Here is a 22,932-nt window from a genome sequence, read left to right on the forward strand (position 1 = left end):
AACATGTAATATGATAAGAATTTTACAGACTTTTTTAATAACATGTAACATTTTAAGTAAATCATAAAATTCTTACCCAAGAAGTGTCTTTAGCGTTGGGAGTTAAATACACTATTTATATAACTAGAACAACAAGATATCTAAACTGTATGGATGTTGAATTTCTTCTGATAAAAGATTTGTCTGAGAGACAGAATGGCAAATCACGGACCTTATGCCATGTTCCATGAAACGTCCTTTTTTGGAGGCCACCGTGTGGAATAAGTCTTGAAAGAGTGAAAAACCAGGACGAACAAATGGGATGTTTTATCATGACGATTTATTGTAATGTTATATGTTATAATAATGATAATATTATAGTGACAGACCAGTGATTCCAAAATATATGTCGTTTATGTAAGAGGCTCTTGTAAAAAGACCGCTTGAAGCGTGTTGTAGAGTAGTCAACAAATCTTATATGCAGAACGCAATATTTCCTAACTGCAATGATTTGCCTTGTCTGTGTATACCTTTAATTAGGAAAGTGTACGGTATTATATGGTTAAATTTCCTAAAAAATCTAAAATAATATTTATTGAAAAAATAATTGAAAACTAATTATGTATAGTTTAATAATATACTCGATGATTACAAATAATTTCTAACTAAAATTTTAGTTGATAAGAATGAACAGCTTTTAGTATAAATAAACTGTTCTTAAATAAGTAAACTAAGTCCACCAAAAAGTGAAGATAGTTTTTGAAGATTAATTTTGTTATATTCAAAAAGTGTTCTGTCATGACAAACAGAGAACACATGTTGCGCAGAGTGCCTCAATCTGACATCAGCTGACTGCCACTTACTTCCTCCACTTTCCACTTAATAGATTAAAACGCAGTATCACCACTCGTATCATACGACCTCGCTCACATCTACAGACTGACGCTCAATTTAAACCACTCGCTCCCACACGTCAGTGAGTACTACTCTCTTCATTGTGATCATGTTAGTAGTTTTAGTGTTGAGCTGTTGTGTCAAATTGCATTTTTAAAAGTATTATTATTTATGAAATATAATAACATACTTGGGTAAACCTTTTGTCTGCAACCGAGAAAGATGGCGACAGTTAAAGGTACCGTAATTAATTAATATTATGAGATACGTAACATGATTTAGTTAAATGTCATTTAGTTTAAACATCAACTAAACCTTTTAAAACACAGATTTGTTCAGTTAACCTTACAAATATATACATTACACATAATTGTTGCTGTATCAAAGTGGTGTTTAAAAAAAATATCTGGTGGTTGTTTATAAATACGTCCAAAACAATGGTAATGGCATTATTACTGGAAACAGTAGTTTTTGTAAACATAGTTGCATTCTCAACAACGACCATTATAAAAGGAATTTATATGAGCATGAAAGCTTTAGATTTGCCGAAGGAACGCAACTAAAATACAAAAACAGTAATCACGTATCATATTTAAGAAACTTTATTCACGTGGTGTACTAAGCAGAATCTTTATGTCACATTTCATATATATAGATATATATATGAATATATATATATATATATCTGAATATATGAATATATATACAGATTCATATATATATGAATCTGTATGTCTAATTTTCTAGGAAATGTGACATAAAGATTTGCTCAACGTGTTTCACAGTTCATATATATATATATATATATATATATATATATATATATATATATATATATATATATATATATGAACTGTGAAACACGTTTTAAAGAAAACATTTAAAGAAATTTAGGCACATTTTGGTTTATAAGTTGTGGTTTCAAGATGATTGTTCATTCTAATCGATTGTAAAAGAGAAATCATCTCAGGTAATAGGCTTCATAGAGTGAGAAATCTTTTTTCAATTCTCATTCATTTTGAATTCATGTCAATGGCCGCCACCTTGAAGAGTTTTATTAATTAAGACATTATAACGAACCCTATGTATAACGACAGCTATGTACAAACAGTGTCTATATACTAAGTTTAGTCTAAATCTATTAAGAAATACATTAGTTATCGTGTTCACAGGTATTCCCGCAATGTTATAGACTAGTTGAAACTTTGTACACACGCTATCTTGACACCATACGTGATATAAAAACACGTTAGATTAAACTTTATTGTAAACTAGCTGACCCGGTGAACTTCGTTTCACTTACCTCTTGGCCATGTCGCTACATTTGTTAACATATTTACATATGTACTTTATCGATTTGACAGAATTAGAAAATTCCACATTGATGTGAGTTCCAAAAGTTTTAGACAATATTGGCGAGTACGGTACAATCCAACGATTGTCTACATCAAAATTTTGTTCTTTTATCTTCACAATTACAGATCGCCCACCGTCCTCAACTGATTTCCGACGATAAAACGGGTAACCATCATTTCCCGAGATGGTTTCAGCAATCAATGCTCTAGGGTATCACTTAGAACACTTGCCGTCGACAATACAGGGTGAGTTATTGTTGAAAACTCCGCAAGGTCCATGTATCATATGTTTACTTACTACTGCATGCAATTTTGGGTCAAGTTTTTCATCGGGAATCTCGGCTGAAATTATGGAATGAATGTTTTCTGGCCTTAATTTATCAACTAACCAAACTAATATGTGCGCATGTGGCAGACCACGCTTTTGCCACTCAACAGAGTACATCCAACACCGTACTTGGCCATACACACGATGCTTTATAATGAAATTCATTAAAGATTTTAATTTTTGCTTAAACACTCTGGTAGTGATGTCATGCCTATCAACTGGTGTTTGGCCGTGTAGCAATTATTTCTTAATTTCCACCCATTGTGGGTTACAGGTGAATGTAATAAATAGGTCTGGACGGCCATATTTTCTAACATACGACATCGCATCTTGCGCGTATTCGTGCGTGTGGCGCGGGCTTCCAATGTAAGTGGCCAGCAAAATTGTCATTTCTCCCACATTTTCTGCATTTGCATCGGCATTAATAGCATCACGAAGGTACATGTCAACTGCAAACTGATGAAAAAGCCGTTGACACATCAAAATGTAATTTACTTCACCTTCACGGATCATGAATCTGTATTAATAAAAATTCATAGCACTGAATGTTTGTTGGTTTCAGCACCTGGAATCAGAAGTGATAAACAATGACATTTTTGCATACATTAAATAAAACACATTTATTGTCAAATTATCATCATTATCATATCGGACAAAAGGCAATCAATACAGTTAAAAATACAGGTAATCAAATTAAAGCTTTCTGATAAACTATATTTTTTGTCTTTTTTGCGGTGCGTAAATATATAAAGATATACTTTACCATGTGTAAAAAAAATCTTCGACATTAAATATTGGGTGCTGTCAGGCCCAAACACGACAGTATTTTATTTGCCATCAATAAACACATATCTTCTATCATGATCAATGTCTCATTGTAAATTTCCGCATTAATTAGTTGTGTAGGATTCGAAGTTTGACATCGCACACGATGTAGCACATCCTCAGACATGTCATCCCTATATTTCATCCACAAATATTCCGGATTCGAAGGGAAACATGTGGATATTATAATCGCAAACAATGTTCGAATTTGATGTGGTGATGAAGATATGATGGAATCCTTGAGCGTATTATCCCAATGTAAATCATCCTCGAGTAACTTTAATAGTTGACACGCCTCACGGTAAGTAGCACACAGATGTCCATCAACTTTTCTCAAAAGTTAGGAGCTAAGAACCCCTCTAAATATCGTATCCTATCTAAAGATTTCTCTGTGGGTATATATTGTAAATAAGATGAGTAAACATTTTTTATCGAATGTAAATGGAGGCCATCTTGAAACATTTATTACACAGGTTTACAAAAAAATATTTTTTTTTCTGTAACATTGATCAAAATAGGTGTTTCTTATGTATTTTGCCTTGCTAAACACGAAAATAACAATAAAAAGTATGTAGGACGTACGGATTTTTTGATACAAGACATCCTAAGAAACTTAAGAAAAGTATAGTTTAACAACTATGAGAATAGGGATTTTCAATAAATTGTTGACAGAAATGTTCCAACCAAACTTAAGTTTATTATTATATACATTAAATTGAATGAATAAAGAACATTTTCACTTCAAGTTGACACTAAAGGCTGTTATTATTATTTTACTTCTTTCTCTTGTGGGGTGTGAAATCTTCCCGTTTCAGGAACCAACAATAGTCACCCATCATGGAAGGATCCCAGCGGCCTTGATATCTGCTTTCAATTGTTCTGATGTCCTGGTGGAACCTCTCGCCTTGTTCGTCACTTACGGCTCCCAGATTTTCCGGAAAAAAGTCCAAGTGAGAGTGGAGAAAGTGTATTTTTAAAGACATTCGACAACCCATAGATTGGTACGCTTTCAAAAGATCTTGGACTAATTTTTTGTAGTTTTCCTCCTTGGTATTTCCTAGAAACCCTTTCACAACCTGGACAAATGGTTTCCAAGCGGCCAACTCTTTTTTATTGAGTTTTGTTTCGAACTCAGGATCTTTAATCATTTTTCTGATATCTGGACCAGTAAAAACACCTTCTTTGATCTTAGCTTCGCTCAGCTGAGGAAACAAACTGGATAGGTATGCAAATCCTTCACCTTCTCTACTCATTGCCTTTACAAAGTTTTTTATCAATCTTCACTGTCCATTTGCTGGCAATCATCTTCACTAATATTGGGAATAAAAAAATTTTCCCAGTCAACTGGAGGGGTGGGAATTGGCAAATCGTCTCCATGTGGAACTGGCTTGATTACTGAGGGCACGTCTGGGTACTGGATTTTACATTTTTGCTTCTTTGAATATCCCTCAGGGTTTGACAAACAAAAATAACAATCATTGAAATGGTTGCTAGGCTCACGCCAAACCATTGGAACAGCAAAGGGCATTGACCTTCTGTTCCCTTTGGCCCATTGGATAAGGTTGACCGAACAGCTAATGCAGCAAATATGTGGGGCCCAACTTTTATCCTGGTCCCCCACCTTGCAGCCAAAATAAAGGAAGTATGCCTTTCTTACCTCTTCAGTTATAGGCCTTCCTTGTGATTTAATGATGTACCTTCCACACACGTAACAAAACTTGTCTGGAGGGTTTTTACAAACTCGACGTAAACTAGACATTACAAAAAAATACTTAAGAAGTGTTGAAATTAAACTGAACACACAACCTCTCTCTTAAAATACCTGCTCACTACTGCTGTGCTGCTGTGAGTCACCAGACACAAAGGAATGTTTATCTTGCCCCCCACCACTGCTCTGCAGGGCTGCCAACCACTTTCAGCTTTTAAACACAAATTATGGTATATGACTATGACAGCGGTACTATAACATAAAACTGATACGTGGTAGGCTATTTATGCTTTCAGTTTTGGATTTTGTAACTTAAAAATAAACAAAAAAACCTTATTTAATGAATGTTACATTTTGTGTGTAAACCTGTGTTATTGGTTAAGACTGAATAATGTTCATGCAAGCTATGTGGAAGTACTACTTTTGTACCAGAATAAGTTTGATGTTTAAAAAAATACGGCAGTTACCGTGTTCAAGCTCGCGTTATATGATGGTATACATACAAAATACACACACCCCCCCACGTAATCTTTATATATATATATATTTCTTGTGTGCGTGTGTATGGGGCAGAACTCCTCCTAAACGGGTGGACCGATTTTTATGAAACTTTTTGTGTGTCTTCAGGTGGATCCGAGAATGGTTTAGATTCACAATTTGGTCCAATTTAAATAGTTTATTTAATTAATCTATATATATATATATATATATATATATATATATATATATCAATGCAAATGTTTGTTTGTATGTTCCGTTATAACTCTGGAACCAATGCACGAAACATCGTGAAATATTGTACAGTGATTCTACATGTTCCTGGAAGTAACATAGGCATACTTTTATACACTGTTACACACTTTATACACTGTTATATACTTTAAACACTGTATGGGCTAAACATCCACTGTCGAATGTTTTATTTATATTTTATTTATGTTTTACCTTCGGTCCGGCAGACTGCGCTACGACACGTAATGCAAAGTGAACTGATACTTAAACAGCTGTTAACACTTTTAGCTGAAGTTATTCAAAGAGGAAAAAACATTTGTTTAAATTTAAAATTTAGAAAATTATTATTTTAAAGTGCTTGATTAGTAGTGTAATGCAGATTGCATAGGAGACGTTATTGCCTAATTTAAAATTTAGATTGCACCAATGATCAATAAACTATCTAATGCAATGAAAATACTATGAAACGCCGTTATAAAAACCACCTCATTGTACAAAAACCGTGAATGTTTGCGCATAAGGTAATTAATTTCGTTAGATCGAAATATAAGTCTGGAAATATCTTAGACAGACAACTAATTTTAACAGACCGAATTTGATTCTTTTTATTTTAATTAGTTTATCGAGAATCATCCATATAAAAACACCTAGCAAACACCACGAAAGATAGAGGCAGGAAATATGGTACATACCTTCGTAATGCGCCCAAGAGGCTCACGAAGGAACGACTATCAATCATCTCAAGAATGTTTAAAATCTGATAGAAAATGAATACGTGAATATAGTGTAATGTTTTTCAAGAGGAAATTGCGTGCGAAGCCGCGGGAAACTGCTAGTGTTTTAATAATAAATTGTTGTTGATGTTGGAGTGTTTTACATTGGATCCGGCAGACTGCGCTACGACACGTAATACAAAGTGAACTGTTACTTTTTTTTCTTCTGGTTTGCTCAAAAGAGCAGGCTTCGTAAAAAACATGCAGCCTCGTAGTTCCATAATATATGTTATGTCCAATTTTTTTTTATTTTTATTTTTTTTTTTATTCAATGTTAATGGAGTGGGATTTACATTAATGTTGTGTGTTTGTTAGTTTTAAAAGAGGAATGTGATAATTAAGGGAGTGAATTTAAAGGACAGGGCTTCTTTTGGAATCTTCATGGCCAGGGGTCCATCAGGCCAGCTTCCTAATCCGAAAAGATTTGGACTTCGGTTTTTTTTATTTTGTTAAAACGTTCGGATTGTTTTTATGTTTAAATGTCTTTTTTAATTTTAACAAAAATGTTGCTAGTTCCTTATATATATTTAAATCATTGGTTTTAAGAACATCCTTTATGTCATAGTTAACATGTTTGAACTTACCTGATATTAGTTTAAAACATTCTTTTCTGGCATATTCGTAATGTGGACATTGTAGTACTACATGGTTTATTGTTTCTTCTACACCTAAAGAACAGTTTAAGCATAATAGAGTAAACAATTTTTTATTGCAAACAACTTACTGTTAACTCTGGCATGCCCCAGTCTCAATCGAGATATTGTGACGATTTCCTTTCTTAATAGTTTACTATTTTATGGCTTGTAGGTTGTGGAATGCCCTTCCCCAAACAATTACTTCCATCGATAGCAGTTCCCGGTTTGTGGCGAAACTGAAAGATATGTATCTTGAACGGTTAGCCGGGGCAGTTCCGGTCTGAGATGCTGTGGGCGTGACACTGGCAGAGGGATGAGTGTGAGATTGTGTGTGAAAAAGTTCATTTAACAATAAATACTTTAATTTATTTGTATATTAAAAATATAAATTTATATTATGTTTTAAGAATAGTAGAGATGGTTAATTTATTAATGTGTTAAATTTTAATTATTATACGTTAAAATATTACATTAATTTCACTACTTTGTGTAAATGTAATTATTTCTTTATTTTATTATCTTTATTATGTTTTGTTTTATTCTTAGGTAATATTTATTATTAATGTTTTAAATTTTACATTGCAACAGGTTAAGTGTAAGAAAGGGCCATGCGGCCCTAACTTTGCCTGTAAAAATAAAGAATTTTTCATTTCATTTTTCATTTTCATTTCATTTCATTTCATTTTATTTTTAAACCAAGGAACATAACTTACCTTTTTTACAATATTTTTATACCAGTGAGCTTTTGGAGTTAATTCAAAGATTACCTGCTAATGTTCCATTCCCTTTCTTTTTCTTGCTACTTCAAAGTCCTCCAACGGGACATTAATTTCTGGAATTTTTACACCTGTCGTTATTGCATCCCTGGCTAAATTGTCTACTCTTTCGTTAAAGTCCAGTGAGACATGTCCTGGAATCCATACGAATACTATATTTTTATTCAAGGCTTTCAACTCATATACTATGCTTATAATTAATTGGTTTTTACTCTTATCTTTGCCATAATTAGATATTGCTGTAACAGCAGCTTGAGAATCTGTACATATAACTACGTTATCATATTGGGTTTTATTGATAAATTGCACTGCTTTATGTATAGCTATTAATTCGGAACTATAATTAGACATATATTTGCTAAGAGAATACAACGCAGTGGTATTGGTCCGAGGAATAAGGAAGGCAGCGCCACAACCATCGTCAGTTTTGGATCCATCAGTATAAACATATACATAACCTAAATATGATAGTGACATTTTTTCTAACCACAATTGTTTTAGAGTTTCTTTACTCGTATTATTTTTACTTACTTCTAAATTTGGTAATCTAGTATCGCCTTTTATACTATTTTCTTCCCTAAATAAAGGTAATTCAAAATCCCAGTCATTTTTAAGTCCCTCAGTTTCCATGATGTTAGGCATCATTTCAGTTACATTAATAAATGACTTTATAAATAAGGGTAACTTTTTATTTTGTCAATAATCATTATTTTGACTTAAGATATTTAAGTAACACATATTTCTAAATGCTGGATGACTGTTTTCTAAGAGTATCTTATATACTAAGTTATCTGTAAGAATACTTCTTCTGATACCCAATGGCATCACAGCGGCTTCAGCTTGTAGGGCTATAACTGGTGTGGAGCAAAAGGAGCCTAAGGCAAGTCTGAGTGCCTGATTTTGAATTAAATCTAGTTTACCCAAATTACTTTTTGATACATGACCAAACAATGCACAACAATAATCTAATTTTGATCTTATTAGGCTTTTATATACTTGTATGGCGAAATTAGGGTTGCAGCCCTTTGTTCCACAAATAACAGACTTAATAATATTAAGATCTTTAGTGCCTCTATTTACTAGGTCCATAATATGTTGTTTAAAGGTTAATTTATGATCCAGTCTAACCCCTAAGATCCTAACATTATCTCTAATTGGAACCAGGTGACCATTAATTTTAACTTGTTCAATATTGTCTTGTCTTTTCCTTGAAAAACATATAGTGTTGCATTTTGATTCATTAAAATATAATTGTAGGCTATCAAAAGCAGTAATCAGTTTGTTTAGTGCACACTGTAAGTTTTTACTTACCAATTCTCCTTTTTTGTGTGAAAAGTATATGACTATGTCATCAGCATACTGCAAGGACTTTATTTCATTGGGTAGACTTACATTAGTTTGAGAAATATATATATAGCGAATAACAATGGTGATAGCACACTACCTTGCGGAAGGCCCCTTGTTGTAGTCCTGGATAAAGATATATAATTAATTGATGCATTTACCTGTCTGTCAGTTAGCCAGCTATGTTACCTTATAAATTTACTGGGAAAATTAAGTCTAATCATTTTATTGCATAGCTCAGGAATATATACATTGTCATATGCTCCAGTGATATCAAGTGAGGCTACCATGGTTGTCTCATTATATGTTAAAGCTGTTAGAATATCAGACATAAAATTTACAAGGTAATCATTACAGCCTCGTTTTCTCCTAAATCCATATTGGGTTGGAGGGATCACTCTTAATTTTTCAGAGATCCATTCTAGCCTATTTTTTATCATTGTATTCGTTATTTTAACAAGACAACTAATTAAAGATATAGGCCTATATGAAGTTTCTTGTAGCTTATCTTTAGTTGGTTTAAGAAGGGCTATTACTTTGACTCTTTTCCATTCTTGCGGAATATTTGATATTCCATTCCAGATGTCGTTAAAAATACTTAACATAAATTCTAGTGCACTATCAGGTAAATACTTTATCATTGTATAACTTACCCCATCCATTCCAGGAGATGTATTTCTGGCTAACTTAATTTCATTTATTGTAAAGTTTTTTTCAATGGGCTATTTGTCAAACGGAGATTTGGACTATGCAATTCATTGTAGTGGGGTACATAATCAGCTGCATCTCTGGCCATTTAGGTTTTAGAGATCTCACATTAAATTGAATAATGTTTAACTCATTTATTTCCATATTCCTTCAAGTACTATGTGTGTGTTTTTTTAAAATTACCTGTTGTACTGTTGAGTTTTCCCTGTCTGTCTGGTGGAACTATACTCTGGATTTTTTTAGGCTCATGTTCATTTAAATATGATTATAATACCTCATCTATCTGTATTTTAGTTTTAATATTTGAACTTTGGATCTTCTTCCTAATTTCAGCAATTTTTTCACTGATTGTTGCTTTCAATTTAATTTTTTCTTGTAATGTTAGTTTGGAACTGAGTTCCTTACTAGTTGCCATATTTGTTTGATTTTTATTTATACCTACACCACCCTGCTTACCTGATATAGGATTTTTTTTTAATAGCGCCTGTGTTACTTATTTTTCTAAATCTGGATATGCCTATTTTGATATATGAGCTGTTATCCTGGCCTTCCTCATGTTCTTCTATTTCCTCTATCTCTCTTAGGCTATTAAAGCTATTAGTAGTGGATATATTGTACTTACTACCTGTCTCTGTCGGGGTTAAATTTCTTAGTGTGTTGTTTTTTAAGTTTGGGAAGCTTACTTTGTTTGTAAAATCTAAGTGAGATTTTGTAACATCAACATAAGTTTGTAATCTAGCGTACTTAGTTTTTTTATAAGTAATCGGAAAGTACTTACTAACTGTAAAGTAATCCTCCCGCATAGTGCTCATGCGCTCCTTTATTTGTTTTTGCCTTATATATTCAGAACACTGCCTGGAGTTACTGCTATGAGGGGCATAGCAATGCACACATTTTTTTGGCTTGGAGCACTCTTCTGAATGATAATTATCACCACAATCCCGACAAACACGTGTTTTATTACATGGCGAGTTCATTACTTGGCCTTAGGAGAAACAACGAAAACATTGTTTCACCGGAATTATATAAGGCTCAATTTGCATCCTGACATAATTTAAATAGACTACTCCTGGCAGCTTGTCTGTTTCAAAGGTTATTTTAACAAAACTAGTGTCTACTAGAGATCCATTAACTCTTTTTTTTAGTCTTTGTACGTCTAAAATGGGGGTACTCACATTTTGTCTTTTTTAGGATTTCGTCTTCTGCAATATCTCTTTCAACAAATGCTACACCTATTGTATAAATTCTAGTTGTTGGTACAAATACATTGAATTGGGTCAAGTGTACTAATGTCACTATATTATTAGCAGCAAGATAAGATTTACAGGTTATAACTAAATTCTTACCTGCTCTGGTGATAAAATCAACATCGTTATGATGGGATTGAATTATTTTGCCTACACGAAAAGGATTGATTTTTTGTTTATTTTTGTCTTGAACAATTAATTCAAAAGGACCAACATACCACTCATTATACAGTCTGACAATATGTTGTTTTTTATTTTGTGAAAATTCTGGTAAGGATTGTCTAGTTTATTTTGGCTTATTACATCAATAGGGTCATAAATATTTTCTGTCTGATCACGTTTTCTTTTATTTTGTGTCTCAGTTACGTCCATGTTAAGTTCAGAGTAATTATGGTCAATAATAAAACTTACCGCTATTTTGATCTCGTCACCCTCCGCATTTTCAACATTCATGTTGTCTGGGTTGGCTAGACCTGCAGACTTGTCAGGTCCAGCCGTAACAGGTTTGTGAAAAGGTTACCTCTCTCTTTTGATATTTTATAGACTAAGGATATGTTTAAAATGTATAATATAAACTAAGAATTTCACTGATACAAAACAAAAAATAAATGTTAACTTTTTACATACTTAATACTATATTTACCACACAGTGACAAACAAGGGATGGACACTAATCTCACGAGGCTGCAAAGAAGTTCTTTAACAGTACGTTGACTACCAATCAGAATGACGACGAAACTCGAACTGTACTGTTACTTAACAGCTGTTCTGCTGTTAATACTTTCAGCTGAAGTTCATCAAAGAGGCAGAAATATTTGTTTACATTTAAAATTTAGAAAATTGTTATTATGAAGTGCTTGATCAGTAGTGTAATGTAGATTGCAAAGGTGAAGTTTCAATAATTTTTCTATGTAAACATTACAATATTACAACATAGCCATAATGTTTATCTATTTTAATTCCAAGTTGTCCCGACATCCGACAGTTTGTGCTGCTATCAAATTTGTGTGTTTTTTGTAACATCGTGTAATTATTGTACTAAGTGCTAATAATTAGCAATTAGCATAATTACAATTATTGTAATAATACATTAATAGAGATTGAAGATGTTTGAAGTGCATAAAAAACTATAGTTATTTATTGAAGTTAAAGTTCAAATTAAGTAGCATACAAATCACATGCGTGAATAACTATTGTTAATAGTATAGGGAATTGGTTTTAAATTAAATTCTGTTGGCCAGTTCTGATACTATACTGTAATTTTAAATAACTATAATGAAATTCGGTAGTTTAGATAGGCTAATCAAAAATATCAATAATTCGATTGTGATGGTGGCCGCTTATTATACTTCAGCCCTATAGGGAGGACTTATTTAGTAATTTAGATAAATTATATTCTGTTGGCCAGTTTCGATACTATGCTGTAATTTTAAATAACTATAATGTAATTCGGTTAAAAATGTAATAGAGGTTATCCAGATATAAAATTAGAAGTTTTAGTAAAATATACTATTAACTGAAATTCCTAGTAAATATTAGGTGTGCAGCGATTGATCAGTTAATTTTTTATTCATAAATAAATTGTTGTTGATCTTAGAATGTTTTACATTGAATCCAGCAGAATGCGCTACAAGCGCAGTTTCAAATGTTTTTCTATTTTAATTCCAGATTTTCCCAACAGTTTGTACTACTATCAAATTTGTGAGTTGTTTTGTAACATCATGTAATTATTGTGTGAGTGCTAATTGTAAACATTAATAGAGATTGAAAATGTTTGAAGTACATAAAAAACTATTGTTATTTATTGAAGTTAAAGTTCAAATTAAGTAGCATACAAATCACATGTGTGAATAACTATTGCTAATAGTGTAGGAATTGGTTTTTAATTAAATTCTGTTGGCCAGTTCTGATACCATACTGTAATTTTAAATTACTATAATGAAATTCTGTAGTTCAGATAGGCTAATCAGAAATATCAATAATTCGATTGTGATGGTGGCCGCTTATTATTCTTCAGCCTTTAAATAACTATAATCTAATTTAGATCGTCATTTTAGTAGCTATTCAGAAATATCAGTAATTCAATGGTGATGGTGGCCACTTATTATACTTCAGCCATATAGGGAATACTTATTTAGTATTTCATATTAATTAAATTCTGTTGGCTAGTTCCGATACTATACTGTAATTTTTAATAACTATAATGTAATTCTGTAGTTAGGATAGACTAATCAGAAATATCAATAATTAAATTGTAACAGTTCAATTCAATTCAATTCAAAAAACTTTATATAACAAAAAATGTTTTTAACATTTTATCATTCCCCATGTGCACTTGCACGTGCGGGGTTATTATAATTTAATTATTATACACTTCATTCTATATGGCTATATGCAGTCTTTGTTGTACCACCATCTCCCTGTATTTTATAAGCAATATGACTTTATAACAACAAACTATACATATATAATAACTTACAAGAAGGAATAACAACAAATTAACAATATAACTAACATAACAATAACAACATTAATACATAACAAATAAACTTATTTATAACTCAACTGTCATAGAACTTAATTTTATACATTCTAATAAATATTTAATATTTTATTGCAACCTTTCAATAAATAAGCATTAATAATAAACAAACAAGCTAAATTAACAATATAAGTAACATAACAATAACAATTAGTACATAACAAATAAACTTAAATATGTCAACAATCATAGAATTTAATTTAATAACATTATAATTAATATATTTACACATTTCACAGCAACTTTAAATAAATAAACATTAGTAACCAAACCAAAAATAAACAACAAAATATCATTATGCATTGCAAACCATGGCCTTGATTGTCCTCTTCAAAATTGGCAAGGTACTGCCCCGGACAACATTCAGAACATTTGAATATTTATTAAATATTTCTAACAATTTATAATTCAGTTGTTTTCTGGAAATTTCCCGATTATAGAATGGCATAACCAGAGTATTTGTAACGGATGCTCGAGTATTTCTAAGAAAACCCTTATTTTGAAACATTTCTTTATTGTTCACTGTATACATTAATAGAGAAAAAACATAGAGTTGCTGTAAATTTAAGATGCCTATTTCCATAAACATATGTGATACACTTTCATATCTAGTCATATTACATATATTCCTAACAGCAAATCTCTGGATTAATTGTAAGGGCATCAATATTGTAGGATGAGTTCCACCCCAGTGTGTGTGTATAGTGGCCGCTTATTATACTTCTTCAGCCTTTAAAATAACTATAATCTAATTCAGATCGTCATTTTAGTAGTTTAGATAGGCTATTCTGAAATATCAATAATTCGATTGTGATGGAGGCCACTTATTATACTTCAGCCCTATAGGGAATAGGTACTTATTTAGTATTTTAGATAGTCTACATCAGCGGTTCCCAAACTGGGCGTGGAGAAAGTCCAGGGGGGGCGTGACACCCAAATGAAATAAATAAAAAAAATTACAAAAATAATTTCCTCATAATAATACTCCCCTCCCGCCATCCATGACCCCCACCACCCGTTACCTCCATTTGGCCTTGGCGTGAGTGCGAGTGTCCCTCCACCCCTACCACGCCCGCCTACCACTACCCCCACCGCATCTTCAATCCAATGTCAATAACCTTGCACTTTGTTCAGTGCTTGCGTTGTAACTAGTCCGTTCGCCAGTCCGTTGTGCCAACAGTGCTTTCCGTGAATAATTATCGTCAGCGTGTTTGCTGTATTGTGGGTGTTCTGTAATTGCTGCGACGTTTGAATTGGAGTAATTGTTTTTGTGTTGTGTGAGTTCTGTGTGAAGCTGAATCAGAGAAGATGAACACGGCAAAGAAACGCAAGTATATTGACGATTATATTCAATATGGGTTTGTTTCCTTGCTTAAAGATAATGTTGATCACCCTCAGTGCGTTATTTGCTATGAGGTATTAAGCAATGACGCGATGAGGCCTAATCGTCTTCTGAGACATTTGTCAACCAAACATGCCTCTTTAAAGGACAAACCTAAAGAGTTTTTCGCTGCAAAATCTAAGAATTTAAAGCGCATGAAGTTAGATAGCACTGGATCTGCTGCTCAGTCATCTCTAAAAGTGCTTGAAGCTTCATATGAATTATCTGTTATTATTGCTAAGGAAAAGAAAAGTCACACTATTGGTGAAACGCTTGTTAAACCGTGCATTTTAAAAGCAGCCGATGTTGTCCTTGGAACTGATAGTAGGCAAAAGCTATCACAAATACCACTTTCAGACAACACCGTAAAACGCCGCATTGATGATATGGCCAAGGACATTAAAAACCAGGTGGTTGATGCAATAAAAAAATCACCGTTTTTTGCTATTCAGCTTGACGAGAGTACAGACATAGCACAATGCTCTCATTTGCTTGTATATGTTCGTTACATTGAAAATGAAAGAATGAAGGATGAACTGATTTTTTCTACTGAGCTGTTGACCACTACTAAAGCTGTAGATGTGATGGAAGCAGTATCAGACTTTTTTAAGAAACACGAACTTTCTTGGCAAAAACTTATTGGTGTATGCACAGATGGTGCTCCTTCAATGCTGGGTTCTCGTTCAGGCTTTGTGCAGTTGGTCAAAGAGAAGAATGCTGAGTGGTTGGGATTCATTGTTTTATTCACCGCCAAGCCTTGGCAGCAAAAACTCTTCCTAACGAACTCAATGCTGTTTTAAAGCTTTGTATTAAAGTAGTCAACTACGTTAAGAACAGTGCATTAAATACTCGACTGTTTAAAATTCTGTGTGAAGATTTAGGAAGTGATCACAAAACGCTGCTATTTCATACAGAATTACGATGGCTATCAAAAGGCAATATGTTGGGAAGACTATTTGAACTCCGTGATGAAGTGATAACGTTTTTGGCACAGCAGAAACAAAACGAGCTTAGTGCAGAGTTCAAAAAACCCTGGAACCAAGTGATTTTGGCCTATTTATCAGACTTTTTTGACACGTTAAATAACCTAAACTTGAGACTGCAAGGTGCAGACTCAAATATAGTAACACGTCGGGATGCCATCAAGATGTACGTTGAGAAACTACAACTTTGGATACGTAAAGTGTCAATGAACCCCAGCAACTATTCAAGTTTCAGCAAAGCAGTGTCAGTCTCAGAAGAAGTATGTTTTGAGGACGTTTTTGAAGGACCGCTTTTGAAAAACTAGATAATTGACCATTTGAAGAACCTCAAGGAGGAGTTCAGCAGGTACTTTCCTAACTTGTCAGAGGAGTTTTACAAACTATCAACTGACCCGTTCAACATGGACATACAGTTGCTGCCAGAAGAGTTGCAAGAGGAGGGAATAGAAATAAAAAATGACTCTGCTGCAAGATACGATTTTGACAAAATGGACAAGCCCTCATTTTGGTTAAAGTACTTAAAAGTTTACCCCAGTGTTTCAGGGAAAGCTGTTCGGATGTACTTGCCTTTTTCAACAACATACATGTGCGAAAAAGCGTTTTCAACTCTTGTGGCGATCAAAACCAAGTACCGCAACAAACTTGATGTCGAAAGTGACCTACGCTGTGCTTTGTCTGAAACTCAACCCAGGATCTGTCAGCTTATCCAGAACATGCAAGCGCACCCATCTCACTAAATTACATTTAATGTTTTGTTTTTGTAAGTAGTTAGGCCTATTGTTTCACCTTCCTTAAATTGAAAATGTATCTGTGTTACAATGTTCAATTTTGTATCAGTTATTATATTCGTTTTTCATGTAATACTTGTTTAAATTTTCACCATACGTACAATTATTGATATGTGTAGGGGGGCGTGGGGGGTCTAGAAATAACCAGAGGGGGCGTGGTACAAAAAAGTTTGGGAACCCCTGGTCTACATTGTTATACATTTTTATCTAGAAGTAACTTAATTAAAATTACATATTCTGAAGTTAGATATTGTAATAACTTTATAATAGACATTTTTATCAAAACAGCCCAGGTTGTTACAGATTAATCAAATTTTAAAAATTAGAGACGTGTGTACAGGACAACGTCTGTCGGGTCTGCTAGTATATATATATATATATATATATATATATATATATATATATATATATATATATATATATGTTTATATGTACATAAATGTTTTGATTGTGGTGGTTTTGAATTTTGGAGGTAATAAGAAACAATAAAAAAATCTCTCGGAAATTCCGTCTTGTGGATCATTGCAATATTTACATTTCTATTAAATCTATCTAGGTCTAACCTCGAACACGAGACCTGTTTGTTATAATGTTCATAAAGTCATAACAATCGCCTTGAATTATAAAATGTCATACCTATGGCGTTATGGGACTTCTAAAAATAAAGAACATCTCACTCGCTACTATCACTCCGCTCAAATTAATAATTTAATAGTGTCTCAAATATTTTTGCTCATTTATATATAAAACATAAATTCTGTCAGAAAAAACTAAGGCCTCTAAAGGAATAAATATACCCTTTGCCGCTACTCTTAACCCCTAATTCGCATGGTAACAAATAATAAAACATACTTTATATTAATTTTTATTATAAACAAATTGTTATTAAAATAATATTTTTTGTTTTCTTACATTATCCACAGTTTACAACAAAGCATATCTGTTTCAGGAAACATGACAGCAGAGAGCTTCCCTGAGTGGTTAACTGCCGATTTCTTTAAATCCTGCCTCGAGTCCGACAAAGAGAACTTTGGTGGGATTACTGTGACAAGTCACGAGCTCGAGTGTGCCGTCGCTCCTGGGAACAACTATGGGAGTAATATAATCAGGGCAAATATCCGGTATAAGAAACCCAACGAGCAGACTGCTGAACATACAATATCCTTAATCTTAAAAGCACCTCTGTCTGGAGATTTGGTTGTAGTGCAACAGATGGGAGATGTCTTGCACCAACTGTACCGCAATGAGATGAAGTACTATTGTGAGTTTATCTCTGAAACTTACAAGCTTCTTAAACATGACGTAGTCCCTAAACATTACAAATCTCCAAATTCATTATGCGTGGTAATGGAAGATCTTAGTGTATCGGGGTTTAAAATGGTTGATCGTAGCAAACTGCTTGATTTCGACCACTGCAAACTTTTCACAGAGGCTTCAGCTAAGCTTCACGCTCTTGGAATTGCTGTGCACAGAATTAATCCTGAATTGATTGAAAGTTTTGGTACGGAGAGTGTAGTAGTAAATGAAAAATTAAAAATGTCTATGCCTAATTCTCTTGTTTGTATGGCTGCTTATTTGGAAGATAAACCGGACTACAAAAAACAGTATCAAGTCATCAGAGAAGCCAGTGAGAATGATGTATTTTGGACTATTTATAAGAATATGTTGGACGATTGCAAATCGAAAGCTCTTAGAACTATAACACAGGATGATCCTTGGTGCACGAACATGATGTTTAGATATGACGACTCGGGAAGAGCTGCGGGAATAAAAATCCTGGATTTCCAGTGCATCAAACTGAACTATCCACTACTCGAGTTTGTTATGTTCTTAGTATCAGCAGCCAACATGGAAGTACGTGAACATAGGTTAAACGACCTGTACAAAATCTACTGTGACTCACTGAATGGCAATCTCGCAGAACTAGGATGTCCTGAAAAGTTGTCTATAGAAGAGTTGGAAACAGAAATCGCTCATCTCAGTCCAATAACGCTCCTTTGGGTTTGCGGTTTACCAATAACTTTAACTGACTCTGCTGCGGAGATGGAAGAATATATAAGTGTTAGATTCTCATTTGAATCAGTCAAGGATAGCCGCTTCTACAAAACTACTTACACTGGCCTTTATTTTGACATGTATTATCCAAATATTCTTGATGTGTACGACAAGCTAGGTGTTTACGATTATATATCGGAAAACGTTAGGGAGATAAAATCTAAAGTGTAACATACTTTTCTAGGTTACTTTGCTTTATTTGTATTTTAAATATCTATTGGCCTCTCGTAAATTGTAATGTACTTCTACAAATCTATACACACCACACACATATCTATACGTGTTCTTCTATTGTGTGCTATTTCTTTTAATTTACAGAAATATAGTTTTAGCAAATTCCTTATAGTTTTTGTTAAATATTATTAAGTAAATAGATAAAAATAAAAGCAATTTTTATACTCCTGTTTTAAAAACTATTCATATTAATGTTCCCTGTGTAGGAGAATTATTGTTATATCCCAGTAAACTAATTGATTTATGCAGTGAAAATATTCAAATGTTGAGCTGAGCGTACTTAGACCTGACCATAACAAGTCAACTGATTGAATTTTTACGAGATTGAAAAAGCAGGTATTTCGAAATTAAACATATGAATAAATTATTTAAAAAAACATGTCATAATACACTCTTTTATCACACTTTTACTTTACATAATAAGTGATTGGTTATTAATTTGTTTATGATTCAAAATTGAGTACAATAGTTCTGATTTGGAATGGGTCCCAAGTATAGATAAAGCAAGTTAAACCTTTCAACCTTCTAGCAGACAATTATTTTTGCTTTTTATGATATGGTTAGAAATATCATAAAACTTATCTGCATGACATATTTATACATTTAATTTTGAATTCGTGTGAAAACGTGCTTAAAGCCAAGGACACAATAGAGTTCCTAAACTAGGACTTAATCTCTAACATATCTATAATTTTAATGTTAAGACAAAGCCATTTTTTGTATGTAAATCCAAACGCCAATATAGATTTGCTTGTACCATTAAAAACAACAAACATTTGTCTCCAGAGCTCCGCACTAGTTATCTACTTAAAACACGTGGGTTAACTTATAAATGTATTAATCTTTTCATATTTAAGTTTTTTTAAATTTAATTATGACCATATTTGGTAGGAAAAGGCATTAAATGCTTTTAAGGTTACGATAGTAGGCAATAGTGTTTCTAAATTGGTCTGATGTTCTCTTTATAAGTAAGTTGAAAAGTAACCTTATTAAATCATATGTTTTGTTACTATTTACTATACTGCTAAAGTACGCTACACCTTGTGTTGCGTAACAGAGATCACTGAGGTTGCATGTAACATTAACAGTCCAAAGTTTATTTTATTTGGTTAAGATTGTACTTAGTTTGATTTAAAATTTATTTATCTTACAAGTTTCTCATTTCCATTATAATTACTTATAAGAATAGTGTAAAATATTTGCTGATGTTCAACCAAAACACATGGGTCACTATGCAGCCATATGTAGAATGAATCTTCCGCCAAAACTTCAAGACAATGGATTAATTCGTTCTCAAGATATCTGCACACAGATAGAAATGAACTTATGCTGGTCTCTGGAGTAAGCATACTACTACTTAATTTAAACAAAATTATTTTAAACTAAGAAAATATTGGTAAACATGTTAAAAAAATGAACAAATTATTAAACACTTTTCGATGACAGGAAACAAAATAACTAATCTAAAAAATCAAGTTAATTACTTTATAATGGTAATTGGGATTAAATTCTGGGATATTGATTGGGGTGGGAGAATATTCATAAGGGGTTTACACACATTCTTAATATTTTAGTTTGTATATATATAAAGTATCAGGATGGGACACCGAACTGAATAATTTGGAACTGATAAATGATTACAAATGAATTAAACTATTTTGTATATAAAAAATTATATGTATTTCCACGAAAGAGGTGTGTGTAATATTTGTTTAATAAGTGTTCATAGTTTCAACAATCATCTGATACTACTTTCAAAAATATCTCCATCACTTTCATCATCGGGATTATGGAAACGCTTATACATTCTACTAGATATTTTGTTCTCTTCGTTAGAGTTGTAGTAGTCGTGATAATTGTTGGTGACTGCAAGGCCTGCCATCTGAAACAAACAAATAAATTACGCTTTTACCAAATTTTGTTAAAAGAAGAAGAGGTAAAAAGTTCTTTTTTTATGTAACTAGACAATTGTTACTAACAAAATAAACATGGTTTGATTCTGTAACTACCAATGTCCAGAAAGATGTGTGCTTTAAGTCTTACAAAGGTCTTTTACAAATTAACGTACAGGAAAGGGTTAACAATAAACTAGCAAGACAGAACATTCAGTTGTATTAAGAACAGTTCTTAATTTTTCTTTCCTATAAATCAGTTAAGTTTTAATTCCCGTTCATTTTATTGGAATACTCTCACAGTTATCTTCTAGCGATGCGTCGAATAGTCACTAGTGTATTTTGCTACAATAAACGAAAATATAAATGAGGATTTGTTTCAAGAACTGATGTAACAACTTGACTTTAGAGAAATATTGCCGTTGCTCATCATAACTAAGATGAGTTTTATGACAGTCCTCAAATTTATAGTAAACGATAGATAGTAACTTTGTCTTTGGTATCTGAGTTAATATTTTAACAAAACTTTACATTTTTTATCTGGATTTTTTTACTCTGTACTTAGCAGGGGTAGCCAACAATATTGAAATAAGAAATTATCAAGCTTACTCTATGATTTCCAGACTGTAAAAATTGAAAATAGTGGTAAATAAATTAAACGTATGGTTGTTCTGTAATAGAACAACTTTTACACAGAAAATAATTACATTTAACAGGCTCCGTCAATTAATATTATTTGTTTGCTGTAATGCTACTTTAGAGACCAATGAGGCGTAGCAATGACGGCCTTTCGAAATATTAATTGGATTATATATGAACCACGGATCCTAGAATTTCCATGTAAAATTTCAGTATATCAGCTTTTACGTGATTGAGTGAAACACACTCGTCACAAACAAAACACACACACACACACACACACACATTTAATATATTTAAATGTTTTCCACGCGTGCTGTGCCAAGGGCTTGGAATTCTAAATTTGTTTTGGAAATGAAGGATTTAAGAAACATAAAACAAAGACAAACGGTTTATTAGCAATGGTTTGAAAATTTGAGGGTGTTAAAGTGTAGTTTAAGCTATTTTAAATTGATTTACCAAATGAAATAAATTAAGTTAAACTTTAATTACTTACTTCCTATTATGAATATTTATATTTTAGCTTAAATTAGTAGGCGTTACATTTTGTTGATTTTATTTAGTAAATAAAATCATTTAAAATTAGAAGAAATATAGTTACAATATTGTGTAAACTAACTAAATATATTATAATTAAGCAGTATTTAGTTGAAATGCTCAAATAAAGCGAAATTTTAATAACAATTCGGGAATCAAATTTCAGAGCAAGTGCTAAAATGACAGCAACGAGTTGGTAATTTGAGCAGTGAAATGCAGCAATTAGCTGATTAATAATCAACAGGTTAAACAAAATTATTAACTCAATTATTCTATTTTAAGCGAGGGATGTCGTTCAGTAAAAAATTTACTACTTCGAATTATGTTTTGTCGCAGCGAAATAAACATGGTATTAAAATGTTTATCTAAAAGTATCTTACTGTCGAATGTTCTTATAAATGTTAAATAAAATATTCTTTTGAGCTAATGGAATTTTTAATGTGTTCCTACCGCTGTTTTGTAACCTAAGATGAATTGTTACGAATTAAAAACAGGTCTTAATTAGATTAATTTTTTTAAAGTTTGAGTTTTGTAATTTTATTTATTTTAAAGATAAATTTCTCCGAAAACACAAACA

At 32.5% G+C, this 22,932-nt stretch overlaps 1 protein-coding gene across 2 annotated transcripts; it reads left to right on the forward strand.

Moving 5' to 3' along the window:
- Positions 1-915: 915 nt before the first annotated feature.
- LOC124357132 lies at positions 916-20,653 on the forward strand. 2 transcript variants are annotated; one of them, XM_046808612.1, is made up of 2 exons: positions 916-1,111; positions 17,948-20,653. In XM_046808612.1, the coding sequence occupies exons 1-2, from the start codon at positions 1,096-1,098 to the stop codon at positions 19,222-19,224; spliced, it is 1,293 nt and encodes a 430-aa protein (XP_046664568.1). In that variant the 5' UTR covers positions 916-1,095; the 3' UTR covers positions 19,225-20,653. The 2 variants fall into 2 exon arrangements, with proteins under 2 accessions (XP_046664568.1, XP_046664569.1); XM_046808613.1 differs by having other exon boundaries at positions 965-984.
- Positions 20,654-22,932: the final 2,279 nt, after the last annotated feature.

This window comes from Homalodisca vitripennis, chromosome 3, assembly GCF_021130785.1.
Source record: "Homalodisca vitripennis isolate AUS2020 chromosome 3, UT_GWSS_2.1, whole genome shotgun sequence".
In the NCBI taxonomy this organism is placed as follows: Eukaryota; Metazoa; Arthropoda; class Insecta; order Hemiptera; family Cicadellidae; genus Homalodisca; species Homalodisca vitripennis.